Source organism: Aptenodytes patagonicus, chromosome 1 (genome assembly GCF_965638725.1).
Source record: "Aptenodytes patagonicus chromosome 1, bAptPat1.pri.cur, whole genome shotgun sequence".
NCBI lineage: Eukaryota > Metazoa > Chordata > Aves > Sphenisciformes > Spheniscidae > Aptenodytes > Aptenodytes patagonicus.
Genome location: NC_134949.1, coordinates 73,338,670 through 73,352,727, shown reverse-complemented (window position 1 = coordinate 73,352,727; position 14,058 = coordinate 73,338,670). Strand labels below are relative to the sequence as shown.

The window sequence follows — 14,058 nt, the reverse complement described above, 5'->3', positions numbered from 1 at the left end:
TACGACATCACTGCTTTCATCAACAGGTCTTTTTCTACTTACGTCTCACTTCACATAGTTCTTTTCCATCTACGAAATTGCAAGATTTTCACATAACTTACATATTGGAGGTCAAAAATGTTTTGAAGCAGCAGGCACCCAAACAAAAGATTATGATGAAGAAGATAAAGCACTGGCATTTGAATTGACTGCTGAATTTGATAGCACTTTTTGTTGTTTTAAACCACAAAGTGAGCAATTGGAGGCAACAGAAATCCCGAATTTCTTGTTAGACAGGTTTGGCACTCTCACCTGAAGTTGAACAAAAACCACAACAGATTGAGCTCTATGCTGAAGCATATTGCAAAATCTCTTTTGTCTTTAGCTTAGGATACAAGAATAAAGAGCACTTCAGGAAAAGGTTCAGATTTTTCCTGATGTCTAGAAATCTTTTTATATTTTGAAAGTGAAGCAAAATGCAAGTGTTCCATGTAAGAAATTTGGAGTGGGGGTCCTTGAAAGAGGCATAAAGAACAATGTGTCATATATATATATATATATGTATGTGTGTGTGTCTATAAAATATATAATTGCTACTGGTAATGAGATGGCCAAAAGGATACTCTTTCATTTAACTGAAATTTAAACAGAAGTCACTTTAACCATAATACTAGGTATCACTCTTCTAAATAATTCCAAAACTTCACCTTTTATGCTGTTTACTATGTACCATGCAATGTACTCAGCTAGAAAATTACACAGATTTAATGGGTTTGCTGTCAGTTTATCTGCTTTTAAGAACAAAATTTTTCTTAAATGCTATTTGTGGCAAACACTGCAGAGAGAGTTTTAATCTGGGAAAGTTTTTAATTTAATTTCCAGGGGAAAAAAAAAAAAACAAAAAACCCCTTTCATTTAGTAATTGAATTATCAGACAGACAGGAACTGCAGAAAAAGAAATAAAAGACTCAGTACAAAATGATATAAGAGTCCAACCATCTTTTCCAGCAGTGTTACCACAATTTGCACTCTGCTTCCTTCTAGTCTCATCTCCACACTACTCCAAGGCAAGTTTTATTAAGTGGCCTTGCTGATTGTCAGTTCGTTTTTATCTGAAGTTTAGCAAAAGGAGGGACAGAAGCAGGAGACAGACTGTATGGTGGAGATCAGAACATACTAGTGTCTCAAGGCTCATCAGCCTGGTGTAGTCCCTAGGTATGCTTGTATAAAGAGATAAGAAACCCCAAGTCAGCATTTTTTACTGACCAGAACTACACAGATGGCCCAAGACTCCCAGTGATGTGTGTAAGTATTTAGGCTCCCAAACTCTTCAAATTCATTGTAGATCAATTTTAATAACTACCTCCTGCCTGATCAAGGATAACTTTAGTGACCTACACCCATAAAATTCACTATATTAGAGATATTCTTAGGTGTTCAATTCAGCCAATGAAAACTATTGGTTCAAATGTCAAATGCTTTTAACTCTGCAAATACAATAAAGAAGATGGATCAATTAATAAAAGCTAAAATTTTATTAACTGAAAAAAATTTAGTAACATTTGTGTGCTTTATTAACTGAAAACATTTCAGTGTTTCTGACCAGGTAAGCAACCAATACCCACATCAAGTATAGAAGATAGAGATTGTATCATAAAAGAGATTTAAAATCAGGACAGATTATATGAATTTCTAATGAGGTTTAACTTGCATCATTATTTTGATTAAAATTGTTAAAATAAACATTTGATGTTATGACATTGATTGCTCAAACACATTTTTGTTTGTAATTTTCTTTTTCAATCTTCTGTATCAAAGACTTCAATCAAGAAGTTTTAAATTTATCTAGAGGATTCTCTTCGTACATGAAAAAATACAAAAGAAAGCAGCCTTACTAAATGGTGTGATCAACATGTAAAAAACCCAACTAAACAAAAAAAACCCCAACCAACTCCAACAGTCTTAGCCAGCTTTAGTCTCTCCAAGAAACCAAGTAATCATTTTCAACATTCAATCAGATGAAAGAGTTTTCTTCTTCTCCATGGGGATTTGAGAGCACCACTTGCTTATTCTTGTTGCTTAAAACATTTTATTTCTAAGTGAGCTTTCTGTCCTTCTTATAAAGCAGGTTCACTGAAAAACTTTGAAGATGATATATCACCTGTTTTTACACATCCCAAAAGATATTCTCAAAAATGATAAGTGTTAGACATTGGTCAGCAGCTGCATAATCTGTAGGATCTAACACAAAATGCTCGGATAAAAGCATCAAAAGCTGTATTTTTTGCAGGATTTATACAATTTCAGTAGTCCTACTTACTCAGTGAGTAGTAAAGAATATAAAAGTTTCCATGAACTACTGGAATTGAAAGATGGCAAAGACGGCATTTTAAATCAAAACTTTCACCAGGTATTTTCCTTTCAAACACCTTTGTTTACTAGGACCCCTCTTACCTGGTCTGACACACTGAAACATTTCCAGTTAATAAAGCACAAAATTAGTTCTCTATTTGATCCTACTAAATGTGATTTGTAAGAGAAGAGAAAAAACAGGAAGCTAATTTTAAAGGATAGGTTGCTTGGCAATACAACTTTCCTTACAAATAATTGTCCTAAGTCACCGTGGAGAAAGCCATGAAGAATTAAGTTTCTGAACCCTCCTGAATATGTAAGTGTTTTTTTAATTGTTTAGATAAAGCTCTATGACCATCACAGGCCTCACAGGCATTCAAAACGGTGTCTAAAAGCCTTTTTTTTTTTTTTAATCTCCACATCACAGATTTCAAACGAGTATTCAACTCCAGGTTTATAGGTCCAGAGCAGAATGATGAAACATTACAACCAACTATTTAAGCAGACCTCCCTGTCCTACTCAGTACTGGGGAGTAGGAATCTTTCCCAAAGAGTTTTACTGGAATGCCTACTCTATCAAGTTCCCATGCCCAAAATTCTACTTCTGAAGGTGGCTACTGATGTAATTTCTTCCCCCCCAACATCGCTGTCAGAGAATACCCTCCCTTCAACCAAATGCAAGAGCAAGTTAAGTGAACAGAGAAAAACAGCTGTCTTCCACATTCAAAAGAAAGAAGGCAAGGGAAGGAGAGAGAAGGGGGAAGTGTTTAAATTTAGGTATTTACTTACTGAAACACAGAAAAAACACACACACAGGCACCACATCGGCAGAAATCCCAGCAGTCAGGGCTGTGGAGCTTTGCTTCCAGCCAGCGTTTGCCTCAAGCTTCACAGGAGTTTTCTCCCTCTCACAGGCACACAGAAGCGTACTGAAGATCGCTCTGAACTGCCAACCAAAGTGTATCTCAGGTTTAATGAAAGTGTGGTTCATTATAATAAGAGCCAGTGTAACATAAACATATGCAGGAAAAACAGGCTTAGCACAGCACCACAACAGATGCTAGTTTTGATCCAGTACAACAAAACACTTGCAGACCACAGAAAAAAAAAGTGCGTGCAATTTCTTTAAGTAAAAGCAAAACATAATGTGCACCAGGTAAAATTTGGACCCATAAAAGTTCTACCAAATAGCAGCTACACCAAGTAGACTTCTCTGTTGGAAAAGTTCACAAGGTACCTGCCTGCCACTTCAAGTGGTTTTGGAAGCATTCCAGGTACTGCAGGACATGGGTACCAAGACAGGGAAGAGAAAAAGAACCTGTGCGACACCCTGACACAATAGGAAGAGGAAATACTGGTACAGGTCCCAAAATAATAATTCTTAGAGCGCACATCAGTTCAGCTATCTTTTTTTCCAAAGGGGGGAGGCGTTGGGAAAAAAATGCATCACTATATTTGTAAAATAATGCAGCAGTCACCTACATAAAAAGTTACGACTGGTCATAATTTCCTTTGTTTTTCACCACCCTTCACAATTGTAGATGCTGAAAATGAAAGACCACAGAAGAATTCACTTCACAGTAATAACAGCTTAAAGTATATATTATCTTTATCTGCTATTATTAACCCCATCACCAATTAAGGCCAAAGTTAGGGAAGAAATATTACCACTTCCAAAACCAAGGATCCAAAAGTGGGGAAGTTAACTTACTAATTTGTTAACAGATATTAAAAAGCTTGAGTGTCTTCAATGTCTTTCTCATGGATTTCAACATTTCATGTAACAACCTACATATAGATGCTTTTGTATTTTTAATCATGATCCATTAATTCTTACAAGTGATTAAAAACTTGGTAATGGTTTAAAAAAAAAACCAAAACAGTAAGTTCCCTCATGGTTTCAAGTCTATCTCACTAAAGCATTCAAGGTATTACCCAATTTGGAAACACACTTCAGGAAAGAGACAGCTCAAAACATCAACCACAGACATCACACTCGAAGAGAGACTTTATAAGCGCAGTAATTCCTAGCGTTCACATTTGATATTCTACCTGCTAGACTAACTTTGAAACAGGTTCATAAGCCAGGGGTAATAGGCCCTGCCAGACCTGCACACGAGTCAGACAACATGTTTTCGCAGGGTGAACTTTTGCCACCCCTCCCTCTGGGAGAAATTCCAAGTTCTCTCCTAGGAAATCAGCTCCCACCCCTACTCCTTTTACTGACTTTCCTCTGCCAACACACTTTTCTGCCTGGTTTAGTCTCCACTCCTCCCCTTTCTGCAACTACTCCCACCCTTTTAGCCTTCTCCTTCAGTATGTCGCTACCTCCATCCTCTTCCTTCCACATGCCCCCCATAAGCTGCTTTTTGGATGCAGTCCCACCTCTTCTCCTCTGACCCACACCTGTTTCTTCCTGTGTCTAGAACCCTTCCACTTCCACGCCTGGCTTTGGCATTGCAGCCACGCGGTTGTTTCCTCTCCTGCTGTAGCACCCTTGCATAGCTAGTCCCTTTCACAACTCCCCCACAGCAAGATTCCTAGATCAATGCCCTTTTTGTTTCTCTCTACCTCCTCGGATTTTCTCCCCACAGAGCGAAAGCCTGCGCTTCTCCTAGGGCTCCTGGACAACACAATTTCATCCTTCCCAGGTTGAGACCTGCAGCAGAAGCTGTAACACTGTGAGACATGTTTCACTGAGTGGCAGCACTGTGAAGTGCCAGAGCAAGAGACTCCCCACACGAAGTATTTCTGGTTCTTGAAATATTTCAGTGGAATAAAGAAGTAAATGTTAAAATAGATAATAAATTTGCAGGCATTCCTAACAAGTTCTCCTTTTCTGAACTGCTTTGCTCACTACAAAGGTAAAAGGCACAGGTTAGTTCATTGTAATGTTATGTCCCAGTTCACCCATCTAGCCATATGCCACTATTTGACCTAGGAGTCTTACCATGAAAGAATGAACCGAACGAAGGCCAAGAATAAACTTGTCTTTCCTTAATTTTAGTAAAATAAAGGGTTGAGGTAACAAGGGAAGAACTAAATTTCTGGGAGGAACGCTGTGATTCTTACTGTTGGAGGAAAATCTGATCTGTTCTTATTCTTTTTAAATCCCATTTTTCCTCTCAAGAAAGGGCTTCTCTACAAACATGACTGTTCTTTGATTTTTCAGAACTTCTCAGCTGAATGCAAGAGGATCTTTAGAACGCACATAAAAGGCAAAGGTTCAAACAAAAGCTGAATTCTCAATGAGCACACGTTTATTTTAGTAAACAACAGAAACTCAAGGCTGGAAAAGATCTTACCCTTTTAATCACTTAATAAATTTTTCTTACCTTCACAATTTTCAAGCTACATGCCTACAATAAGCAAACCTGCACTGATAAAAGTCTCTATAAAAGCATACAAAACCTTTATTTGATGCAACAGTGTACTTACCTCGGCTTTGGCCTGGGTTTGCCAGTGCCTTGCTTCAGCAAGAGACAAGCAAAAATTGTTCTGATAAATACAGAAAAAGGTAAACTTCAACACAAAACTCTAAAAATGAAACTTTAACCTTCTTAATTAAATTTTTAAGAACTTTTTCAGTCAGCTTTTGTACCGTCCCAAAAGTAGCAGTCCTACAGCAGAGTTAAGAACACCCAAACAGCTTATCCAAGAGTGCATCTCTAAAAGCCAAACTAGTTAGGCTGATGCAAAATTCCTCAATCCTTGGATTGATTTTTTAAAAACAACTTATTTTGGTAAACTAATAACCTAAATAATATAAACCCGGTTTAAAAAAAAAAATACAAAAATCCTAACATATGTTCAGAACTACTGGAATGAAAAGGGAAAAAGGCAAGAAAAGTAAGCAAATGCCTGAGTTTAGATAGTCGGGTGGTTTTAACCAGCAATAAGGCTTTCTTACACATATGCGTATGAATAAATACACACACACAAAGACGTATTTATGTAATTTTATAGCACTCAAAAACAGTACCTTGGTGCCTAATGACTATGCAGTCATCACAAGGTACTAAAAACATCAAGTTGAAAATTCTCATTGATCTTAATAGGTGAGAAGTTTGAAGCCCGTGACCAGGTATGTCTTCTCTATCGACAAGTATCATACCGGGATTGTCACATGGGTCCATTTCCTTATGCACTTATAAATAATGTAAGTAACTTAAGCTTCCTATACTATTATCCAGCTTAAATCCATTTCGGGGATAAAGCCCTTAACTTTCCAGTGCTCAATACACTAAGCATAAATAAGTAGTAGTCCAGTGAAGTATTCTAAGCAGAACAAAAGAAAATCTCAAATTTTTCAGGATGCTGTGCCACCATTTTCAAACTGAGGAATTTTCCCATATCTTGTTTTACTTCATAATACAGAAGATTCAATAGATAACTGATAATAAACTAATTATTAAAGGTTATATTTGAATGTGTCGATTCCACATTCATACAGCCCTATGTACCAGGTAAAAGTTTAGTTATTGTATAAATAAAGATTACACCCAAACCAAGCATTATTTCAGAGAAGTTTACTGATAGAGTTCCCGTCAAGTGATGAGGAAGGGCTATCCGCGCACATTTCTAAGATTAAGTAAACAAAAACAAACTTTCTCACTCTCAAAGAGACAAAGCATTTTAACAATGTAACCACATCTCACAAGAACATACAGACTATATTATGGCATTGCATTTTTTTTTGCTCCAAATAACAAACAACACCTTTCGTCATTTGCATTTACAAGGGATGGGGAGGATGTGGGGGAAGGATTCTGTCATTACTAAGTATTAGAATTCTTCTACTAATAAAAAAACCTGCAAAAAAGGTCAATCCTAGCTAGCATCAACTTACTAATACAACTCTACACAAAAACGAAACCACCTTATGCAATGGAAACAACTCCGTATCTATCCCCATTTCAGAATATCTTTTCTTTTTAAAGCTAGAACAAATTCAATGTCGGGGGGGGGGGGGGGGGGGGAGGAAGTGTGTAAAATAGTCACCATTTGGTATTTTCTTATTCTGAAAATGAATGTACACATCGCAAGAAAAATATATTGTCCTTTAAAAATAATCACGTTTCAATGCAGTCTGTATCCCAAGCCATTTGTTTGAAATGCCAGTCCAAGGAATGTTAAGATTTAGCTGACGATTATCTCCTCGACATTATCCCAATTTGATTACACAGTGTTTACTACATCAAAGCCAGAAAAAGCACAGTAATAGATTCAGCAACACACCCACTTGGAACAGTGAAGACCTATTATTAAAGAACCATAAGAATAATTTTCAAAAGGTTTTTATTTTCAAACACAGTCTAGCATAAGATCTTACCATAAAGCAAGGTTGTTAAATATTTTTATTCAACCCACATATCTGAAGCTGTGCCTCAGAAGTTAGGTGAAATTATTTATGTGATCAGGAAACTTGACTATCCTGGACACATTACAGAAATCCAACAGCCAAGTTTCACGTGGCTGAATGCATCAATAGCCTGCCATTAACATTCATTCCCTTGTGACTTTGTAACTCATACATAAAATAACATATTTCTTTCAGACCTGACCATGAACAAGTTTTCAATATTTTTAGTTTTAACATAGTTTTTTTATGCTGTAATCAACATAATAAACATTAATATTTACCAAATCAGTACACTCAAATGAGCAGGTTACAGTTAAAAATCTGCATGTGGGGGTGCCTGTATAGCACAAGGTCACAACAACCTGTGCCGTTTCCCACTCACGCGGGAGCACCACAGAAGTTTAGATTCAGACAACTACAATTATTATAATCAACATATCATCCGGAGTTACATTGCACAGGATTATAAGATAGTGATTATAAAGTTGTCACCCTGTCTACGTTAGCTCTCACATCTTCTCTAGCACCGGTAGGGCTGAATGCTAGCCAGCTTTAAAAGGAGAAGTTATCATTGGGCAGAAGTTTAAATTCAGCCTGAGAGGCTAACACAACAAGCACATATTTAACTAGGGATGCCAAACTGGTCATACCACGTGAACCTTTCAGCAGGCTTGACAGCACTATCCCTGCTATCCTCCTACATCTATCAAATCACAGAGAAGTGTTGTTTGTGCAACATGTTTTCAAAGATGCAGCACAACTTTTAAATTTAAAGAGAGCTATTTAGTGATGGCTATCAGCAAAAAAAACAGCTTAATGTACATCCTAACAGTTATGAAAACACCTTAAACACAAGATCTTATAAGGACAAGGGTACACAAACAACCTACCACTTGGTAAGTTTGTGCATAAGCGCATCAGTCACTCTACAATAGCTGTCCACACACTTTTTTTTTATTCTAAGAAAACTCAAGTTGTTGTTTTCCAGTTACTACAGCTAACACATTGTTCATAGATTTATTCTATGAGCACAAGTTCCATCTGAAAGTCTAGAAGAATTTCTTTTTATATTATATACACACACAAATATAGCTTTCTTTAATTTTCACTCATCTTCATCTAATAATCTGAACAGAACACCAGAGGTGAAATCCTTAGTTCATTCCTGTCCTCAGTCTGGTGTAGTTCTTGTCAGTTGCTATACAACACTAGTGTAATGTAAATTACAAGAAGGCAGAATAGAACAGTAAAACAAACATGTCGCCTATTAACAATACCACCCCTTTCTAGAGAGCCCGGCACCAGTTCTGACCAGATTTTTGGAGCATTATCCTTCAGTGTATTTTTTTTTTCATTTTGTTTAGGATCAAATCAAACACATTCCTATATAAAATAAACCATGCAACACATACGTAACACCCATCTCACAATGTCTACAACGCAACTTACACAGAGCAGCTACCCTTTGCTCAACACTAAGACACAGAAAAACCTACCGGCAGCCTATAACCTCTATGACTATTAGTAACCTTCACTCATACAAGTTATCCCACTGATGACACTATTCATTTAAAGATGGCAAACCAAACACACAGGGTAGTGAGTAAAAACACCTGAATGAATCGAGAAAAGCCTGCAAATTGTTAAATAACAGAAAAAGCAGCATATTAACCAGATGAATATACATAGATGTCACTTTAAAATTTTCTAGATAAGGATGGTCTGACTATCTGGAGAGGAAAAGCTTGTAAGAAGTTTCTACGGATCTGATCAACACGAACTCTGGACTTCTACATAAGAGCTCTATTTCCATGCCTCATTCAAAAAGACAATACATACAGCAAGTCTACCACAGTGGACACACCCCTCAAAAACGTACTAAAACCTGAATTAAAAAAATAACGAACATCAACACTAGAAGCAGAAACAGGAGGTCTGCAAAGAAAACAGCCACATTAAACCTTCAGAGTGGCTTTAAACTACATAATTACTAGAGAATAGGGCTGAATCAAGACTCTTCTCCCAGTGACGAAGTAAGATCTTGCCTTTCTGAAAGCATTTATGGCATGACAGGGTATACACACAAGCGTCAAACAAACTCAAGGTATTCTTGACTTGCAAGGACATTTGTTGCTAGATGGTCACACTCACAGCAGAAATTTCATTTGAATCTGCATCCTTAAGCAGCTTTAATTAAAAGTATTAACACAAAAACCTCAAGAAATTGTTTTAGCTGCGCAGAATTCAGTAACCAAAGGACTACATACACTGTGACAAGCTTAAATATTCCTTTTAGATCTATAGCATAACATTTAAATTTGTTTGGAATATATTCAAGATTACAGCAACATTTAGACAAACTAATTGAAAATTATAGTATTGTGACAGATAAACATTCAACTTACTTTACATAATATCTTGCACCTTCAAAAGTATAAGCTTCCTCCCAACCTGTGGGTAAGTCTGGAAAACAAGTAGCAAAACATTCCAATTAACTTTTGAAATGATGCTAGCCATACTGGTCTACTCCCTAAAACTAAGGTAGTTAAAATATCATGTGGCTGATTCCATGTGTTGAAAGCTTTAGTCCTATAAACAAATATCTTAGAATTGACTCACAATACTGTCTCAGTTTAAATTCTGTAATCCAAGAGAAGCTACATGCATGAAAATTTGATTTGGATTTCTCATTCTCAAATAACAATAAGGGTTTAAGTGTGCCCTTATTTAACAATATCCCTTCCTTTGACCAGTAACTAGAACTCACAGTCATCGCCAGATCTTTCTGCCTTGAACTTCAGTAGCATCAAATTACCTGACAGGCAGAGATCTAAACAAAAATCAATTTACTGAGTTTGTGTTACATGCAAGTCACAAGCATCTTAACAGGCATGATATCAACTACACCACAGAGCAGTAGCATTATATTAGCATAATTCCAACCACTGTTGCGACTAACAAGTGTTCCTGCAGTGTTTACAACTCTATTCAATTTTACATGAAAATAATTTTCAATGCAAATCGAGTGAAGGAAGTGGGTACATCTTTTCCTTCTCTATTATCACTCTTAGGAGTCAGGAGCCCACATATAAGAAAACCCACACCATTAATGGTCAATTTTTTTCACGTAACAGCTTCCTGATGTAATGGAAGCTCTGAAGATGTTGGGCACCTCTATGCAACTCCAGATACATCAGTACCCTTAAAAGTTTGCCCAGGTTAATAAAAACAGTAATTGATATGTAGGACTCGCTCATTGAATTATAAAAGCAAGAATGCATTTCCTAATTAAGAGAAAAAATATTCAGTCTGGGTCACGTGATGATTTTTTTCCTCCCAGTTTACTTATTTGCTCTGGCTGGCTTTTTTTCTTCACTCCTGTCTTCTCTAGAACAAAAATCAAGGTGTCTTTCGCTAACAGCACAGGACAAAGTACAGCAAACAGGAAGTCTCTCTGGCAGAAGTATTTATGGCTGCTGTAAGAACTTTGCAAAAAATACCTTTCCAGAGCTGAACATCTCAAGGAATAAAAAGCACTTCAACTCATAATGGAGGACAAAGCTTTCCTCATCGTCTAGTAAATATCTCACAGCATTATTTAATAAGGAGCTTTACAATAAATATACACCTCCAAAAGAAGCGTTATTCACTCAAAAGTTGTTTCTTCAGAGAAGACATATTTTGAACATATTTTGACTAGGTTCCAAAACAATGGTCAAGGCAAAACAAGATAGAAAACCTAGAATGAATCTGATTATATCTATATATGGAGAGAGTCATTAACATACACATGAATGAGGAAAACTACAGAAACAGGTTTGTTTTGCAGACACTTCAGTATCTGATTGACAAATCATGGTCAGTATATCCAAGGTCATGCCTCACTCTTGTGTTCAGAAACAAGTTTAATTGACCTGATAATAACTCTGCCATACAAGACTCCAGATACTCAAAAGCAAACTGCATTTCCTTTAGAAGGCACTTAATCGCAGAAACAAATGAGACACTTAGAAAATTACTGGGAAGTCACCATCAGTCAACAGAGACACTGGTAATAGTTTAAAAAAAGAATTAATACTCAGCTAACGTTAGTGTCCAACAAGCAAAGCACTTCACATACAGCTGGCCCCATACATATTGCTGTAGATGAAGGCCAGTTTCTCAATTAATCTGAGTACTGAAAGCAGGGAAAAGAGGAGCCTGAGAGCAATCAGTAGTTCTATTTCCCGGCATTAAATGACTTCTTACAAACAACAGCCCTTCACTGCAGATCAAACCACAGAGTTCTTATAGCCAGAAACCTGTGCTTTTTAAACTATTCCCAGCTCAAAAAAAAAAAAAAAAAAAAGGCTGCCCACAGTTTTCTAAAAGGCTGTTTCTGATTTCTTAATGCGTAAGTATTAACCAAACATAAAAAGCAAATAATCTGATACAGTCCAATTCACTTGCAGATTTTCCTGTGATTATCCAAGTGATTACATACATAAGAACAACTGCACTTATTACTACACTCCACCACCTCCCAGTGGCATATGCAGCCTGTGTGCAATTCCAGCAGTCAGTTTGGCTCTGGGTCTCCAGAGTGTCTGCTGTAAATCCTCCTCCTCCTCCAGCACCTCCTGCTGCTACTTCTCCAGAGTGGAACAAACAGCAGTAGCAAAGATGACCAATTCCACCCTCCTCCCTCCAAGTTATTCCTAATTTTTCAGTCCCTTTTCCTCCTACCTATTCCACCTCTCTCAGTCACTTAGAAACCACCCACACTCTCAGCCTAGATGGAAGCGAAGGGAGGAAAAGGGTTTCTAGGTGACTACGTTTAGCGGAATCAGCCTTTACATTTCCAGTAGACCTATCGTGGTTATATCTAGGTACTGCTGGAAACAGAAATAAGATGAGTGGTTTAATGCTAAACCGAGAAAGGATGCTATGCAGGTGAATAGCTGGGGTAGCCTGTAAGCAGCATGAGAGGAATAAGGTGGTCTCTAATTATAACTATACAATATTATAGGGGTGATAGAAGGCAACAGAAAGAAAGCAAAGAAAAGAAATTACACAGACACGGAGGGAAAACACGGGTGCAAAGAAAGCGTTTTAAGGAAAAGATGAGGAGCACACTGATGGCAAGCCGGACACGCAGGGCTGCACTGTAATGTCATTCTTGCTCAACCTGGGGGGCAAACAACTGCGAGAAGTGAGGGGAGCGCGGAAAGCACGGGATGAGGAGTTGTCTCGGGTGGCTGCGGCCGCACCAAGGTGGCTTCTAGGATCGGGCGGCTTGGGGGCATCGGGGCGAAGCCAGAGGCGCTGCCCGCGCCCGCGGGGGGGAAGGGGCCGCCGGGCTGAGCCAGCCCGGGGGCTGGGGCGGGCGGGGGGCGGCGGGAGCCCGGGGGGCGGCCGCGGGAGCCGCGGGGCGACGGGCTCGGCGAGACCCCGGGGAGCGCGGAGCGGAGGAGGGCGGCGCTCGCCGGGCGGCCGGGCGGGGGCGGCCGCGCCAGGGAAGGGCCGGGGGCCTCGGCCGCCCCCGACCCCCGGGCGGGGCTCCTACCTGCGCTGCGGCGGTGCCCGGTGATCACGGCCTCTCCGGTGAGCGGGTGCAGCCAGGTCGTGCTCTTCGCCTCCTCGCTGCGGGGACGGACACACGGACCGAGTCAAGCAGGCGCAGCCCCGCCGACCCCGCCGCCGCCTTCCCCCCGCACGCCCCTCCCGGCCCCCCGCCCGCCCAACCCAGCCCCGCTCCCCTCCTCGCCGGCCCCCCGCTCACTTGATGAAGAAGACGCGGCCGCCCTGGCTGATCCCGTAACTCCAGCTGCCGGGCAGCGCCCGCAGCCGCTCCGCGCTCAGCTCCGCCGGGGCCGCCATGGCCGAGCCGCCGCCGCTACCAGCGCAGCCGGGGAGAGCCGCGGGGAGGGGGGCGGCGCGGACACGAGCGAGCGCGTCCCCGCCGCTGCCGCCGCCAACACCTTGGGGAGGGGGAGGGCACAGCGCGAGGGGGAGGGGGTACAGCGGCACGCCCCGCTCCGCCCCGCCCCGCGCGGGCCCGCCCCTCCCGCCGCGGGGGCGCGCGCGGCGCCCTGGCTGGCCGCCCGCGGGGGCGCGCCGCCTGCCCCCGCCACGGCCGTTGGGGCGGGGCGGGGCGCGGCGGGGGCGGGCAGCGGGTTCCGGCGGGCGGGGGCGCGGCGGGCGGCCCGCGCTCGGGGGGGGTGTGGCACCCCGCCCGGAAGGGGACCGCCGGCGAGCTCGGCCCTGGGAGGGGGGGAAAGGAGTGCCCGAGCGGCGGTGAGGGCTGCCCCGCAGGGTGGGGGAAAGGCGGGCTGCAGCCGGGGCCCGGGTGCGCGGAGGCCCCGGCTGGCAACGGGCGGGCGGGT

General features: G+C 41.0%; 1 protein-coding gene across 19 annotated transcripts in view; it reads right to left on the bottom strand.

Annotated features, from left to right (window-relative positions):
- The window catches only part of PLEKHA5 (pleckstrin homology domain containing A5), a 176,037-nt gene extending 162,449 nt beyond the window's left edge, over positions 1-13,588 (bottom strand). For 7 of the 19 annotated variants that reach the window (XM_076342379.1, XM_076342305.1, XM_076342322.1 and 4 more), the window contains exons 1-3: positions 13,455-13,575; positions 13,239-13,315; positions 10,099-10,156 (exon numbers count right to left, since the gene is read on the bottom strand). In XM_076342379.1, coding sequence (XP_076198494.1) covers positions 10,099-10,156; positions 13,239-13,315; positions 13,455-13,552 — 233 coding nt within the window. In that variant the 5' untranslated portion in view covers positions 13,553-13,575. Of the gene's footprint in view, positions 1-10,098; positions 10,157-13,238; positions 13,316-13,454 lie in introns of all 19 variants that reach the window. The other 12 variants (XM_076342275.1, XM_076342265.1, XM_076342427.1 and 9 more) reach the window with 6 other exon arrangements.
- Between the last annotated feature and the right edge of the window lie 470 nt (positions 13,589-14,058).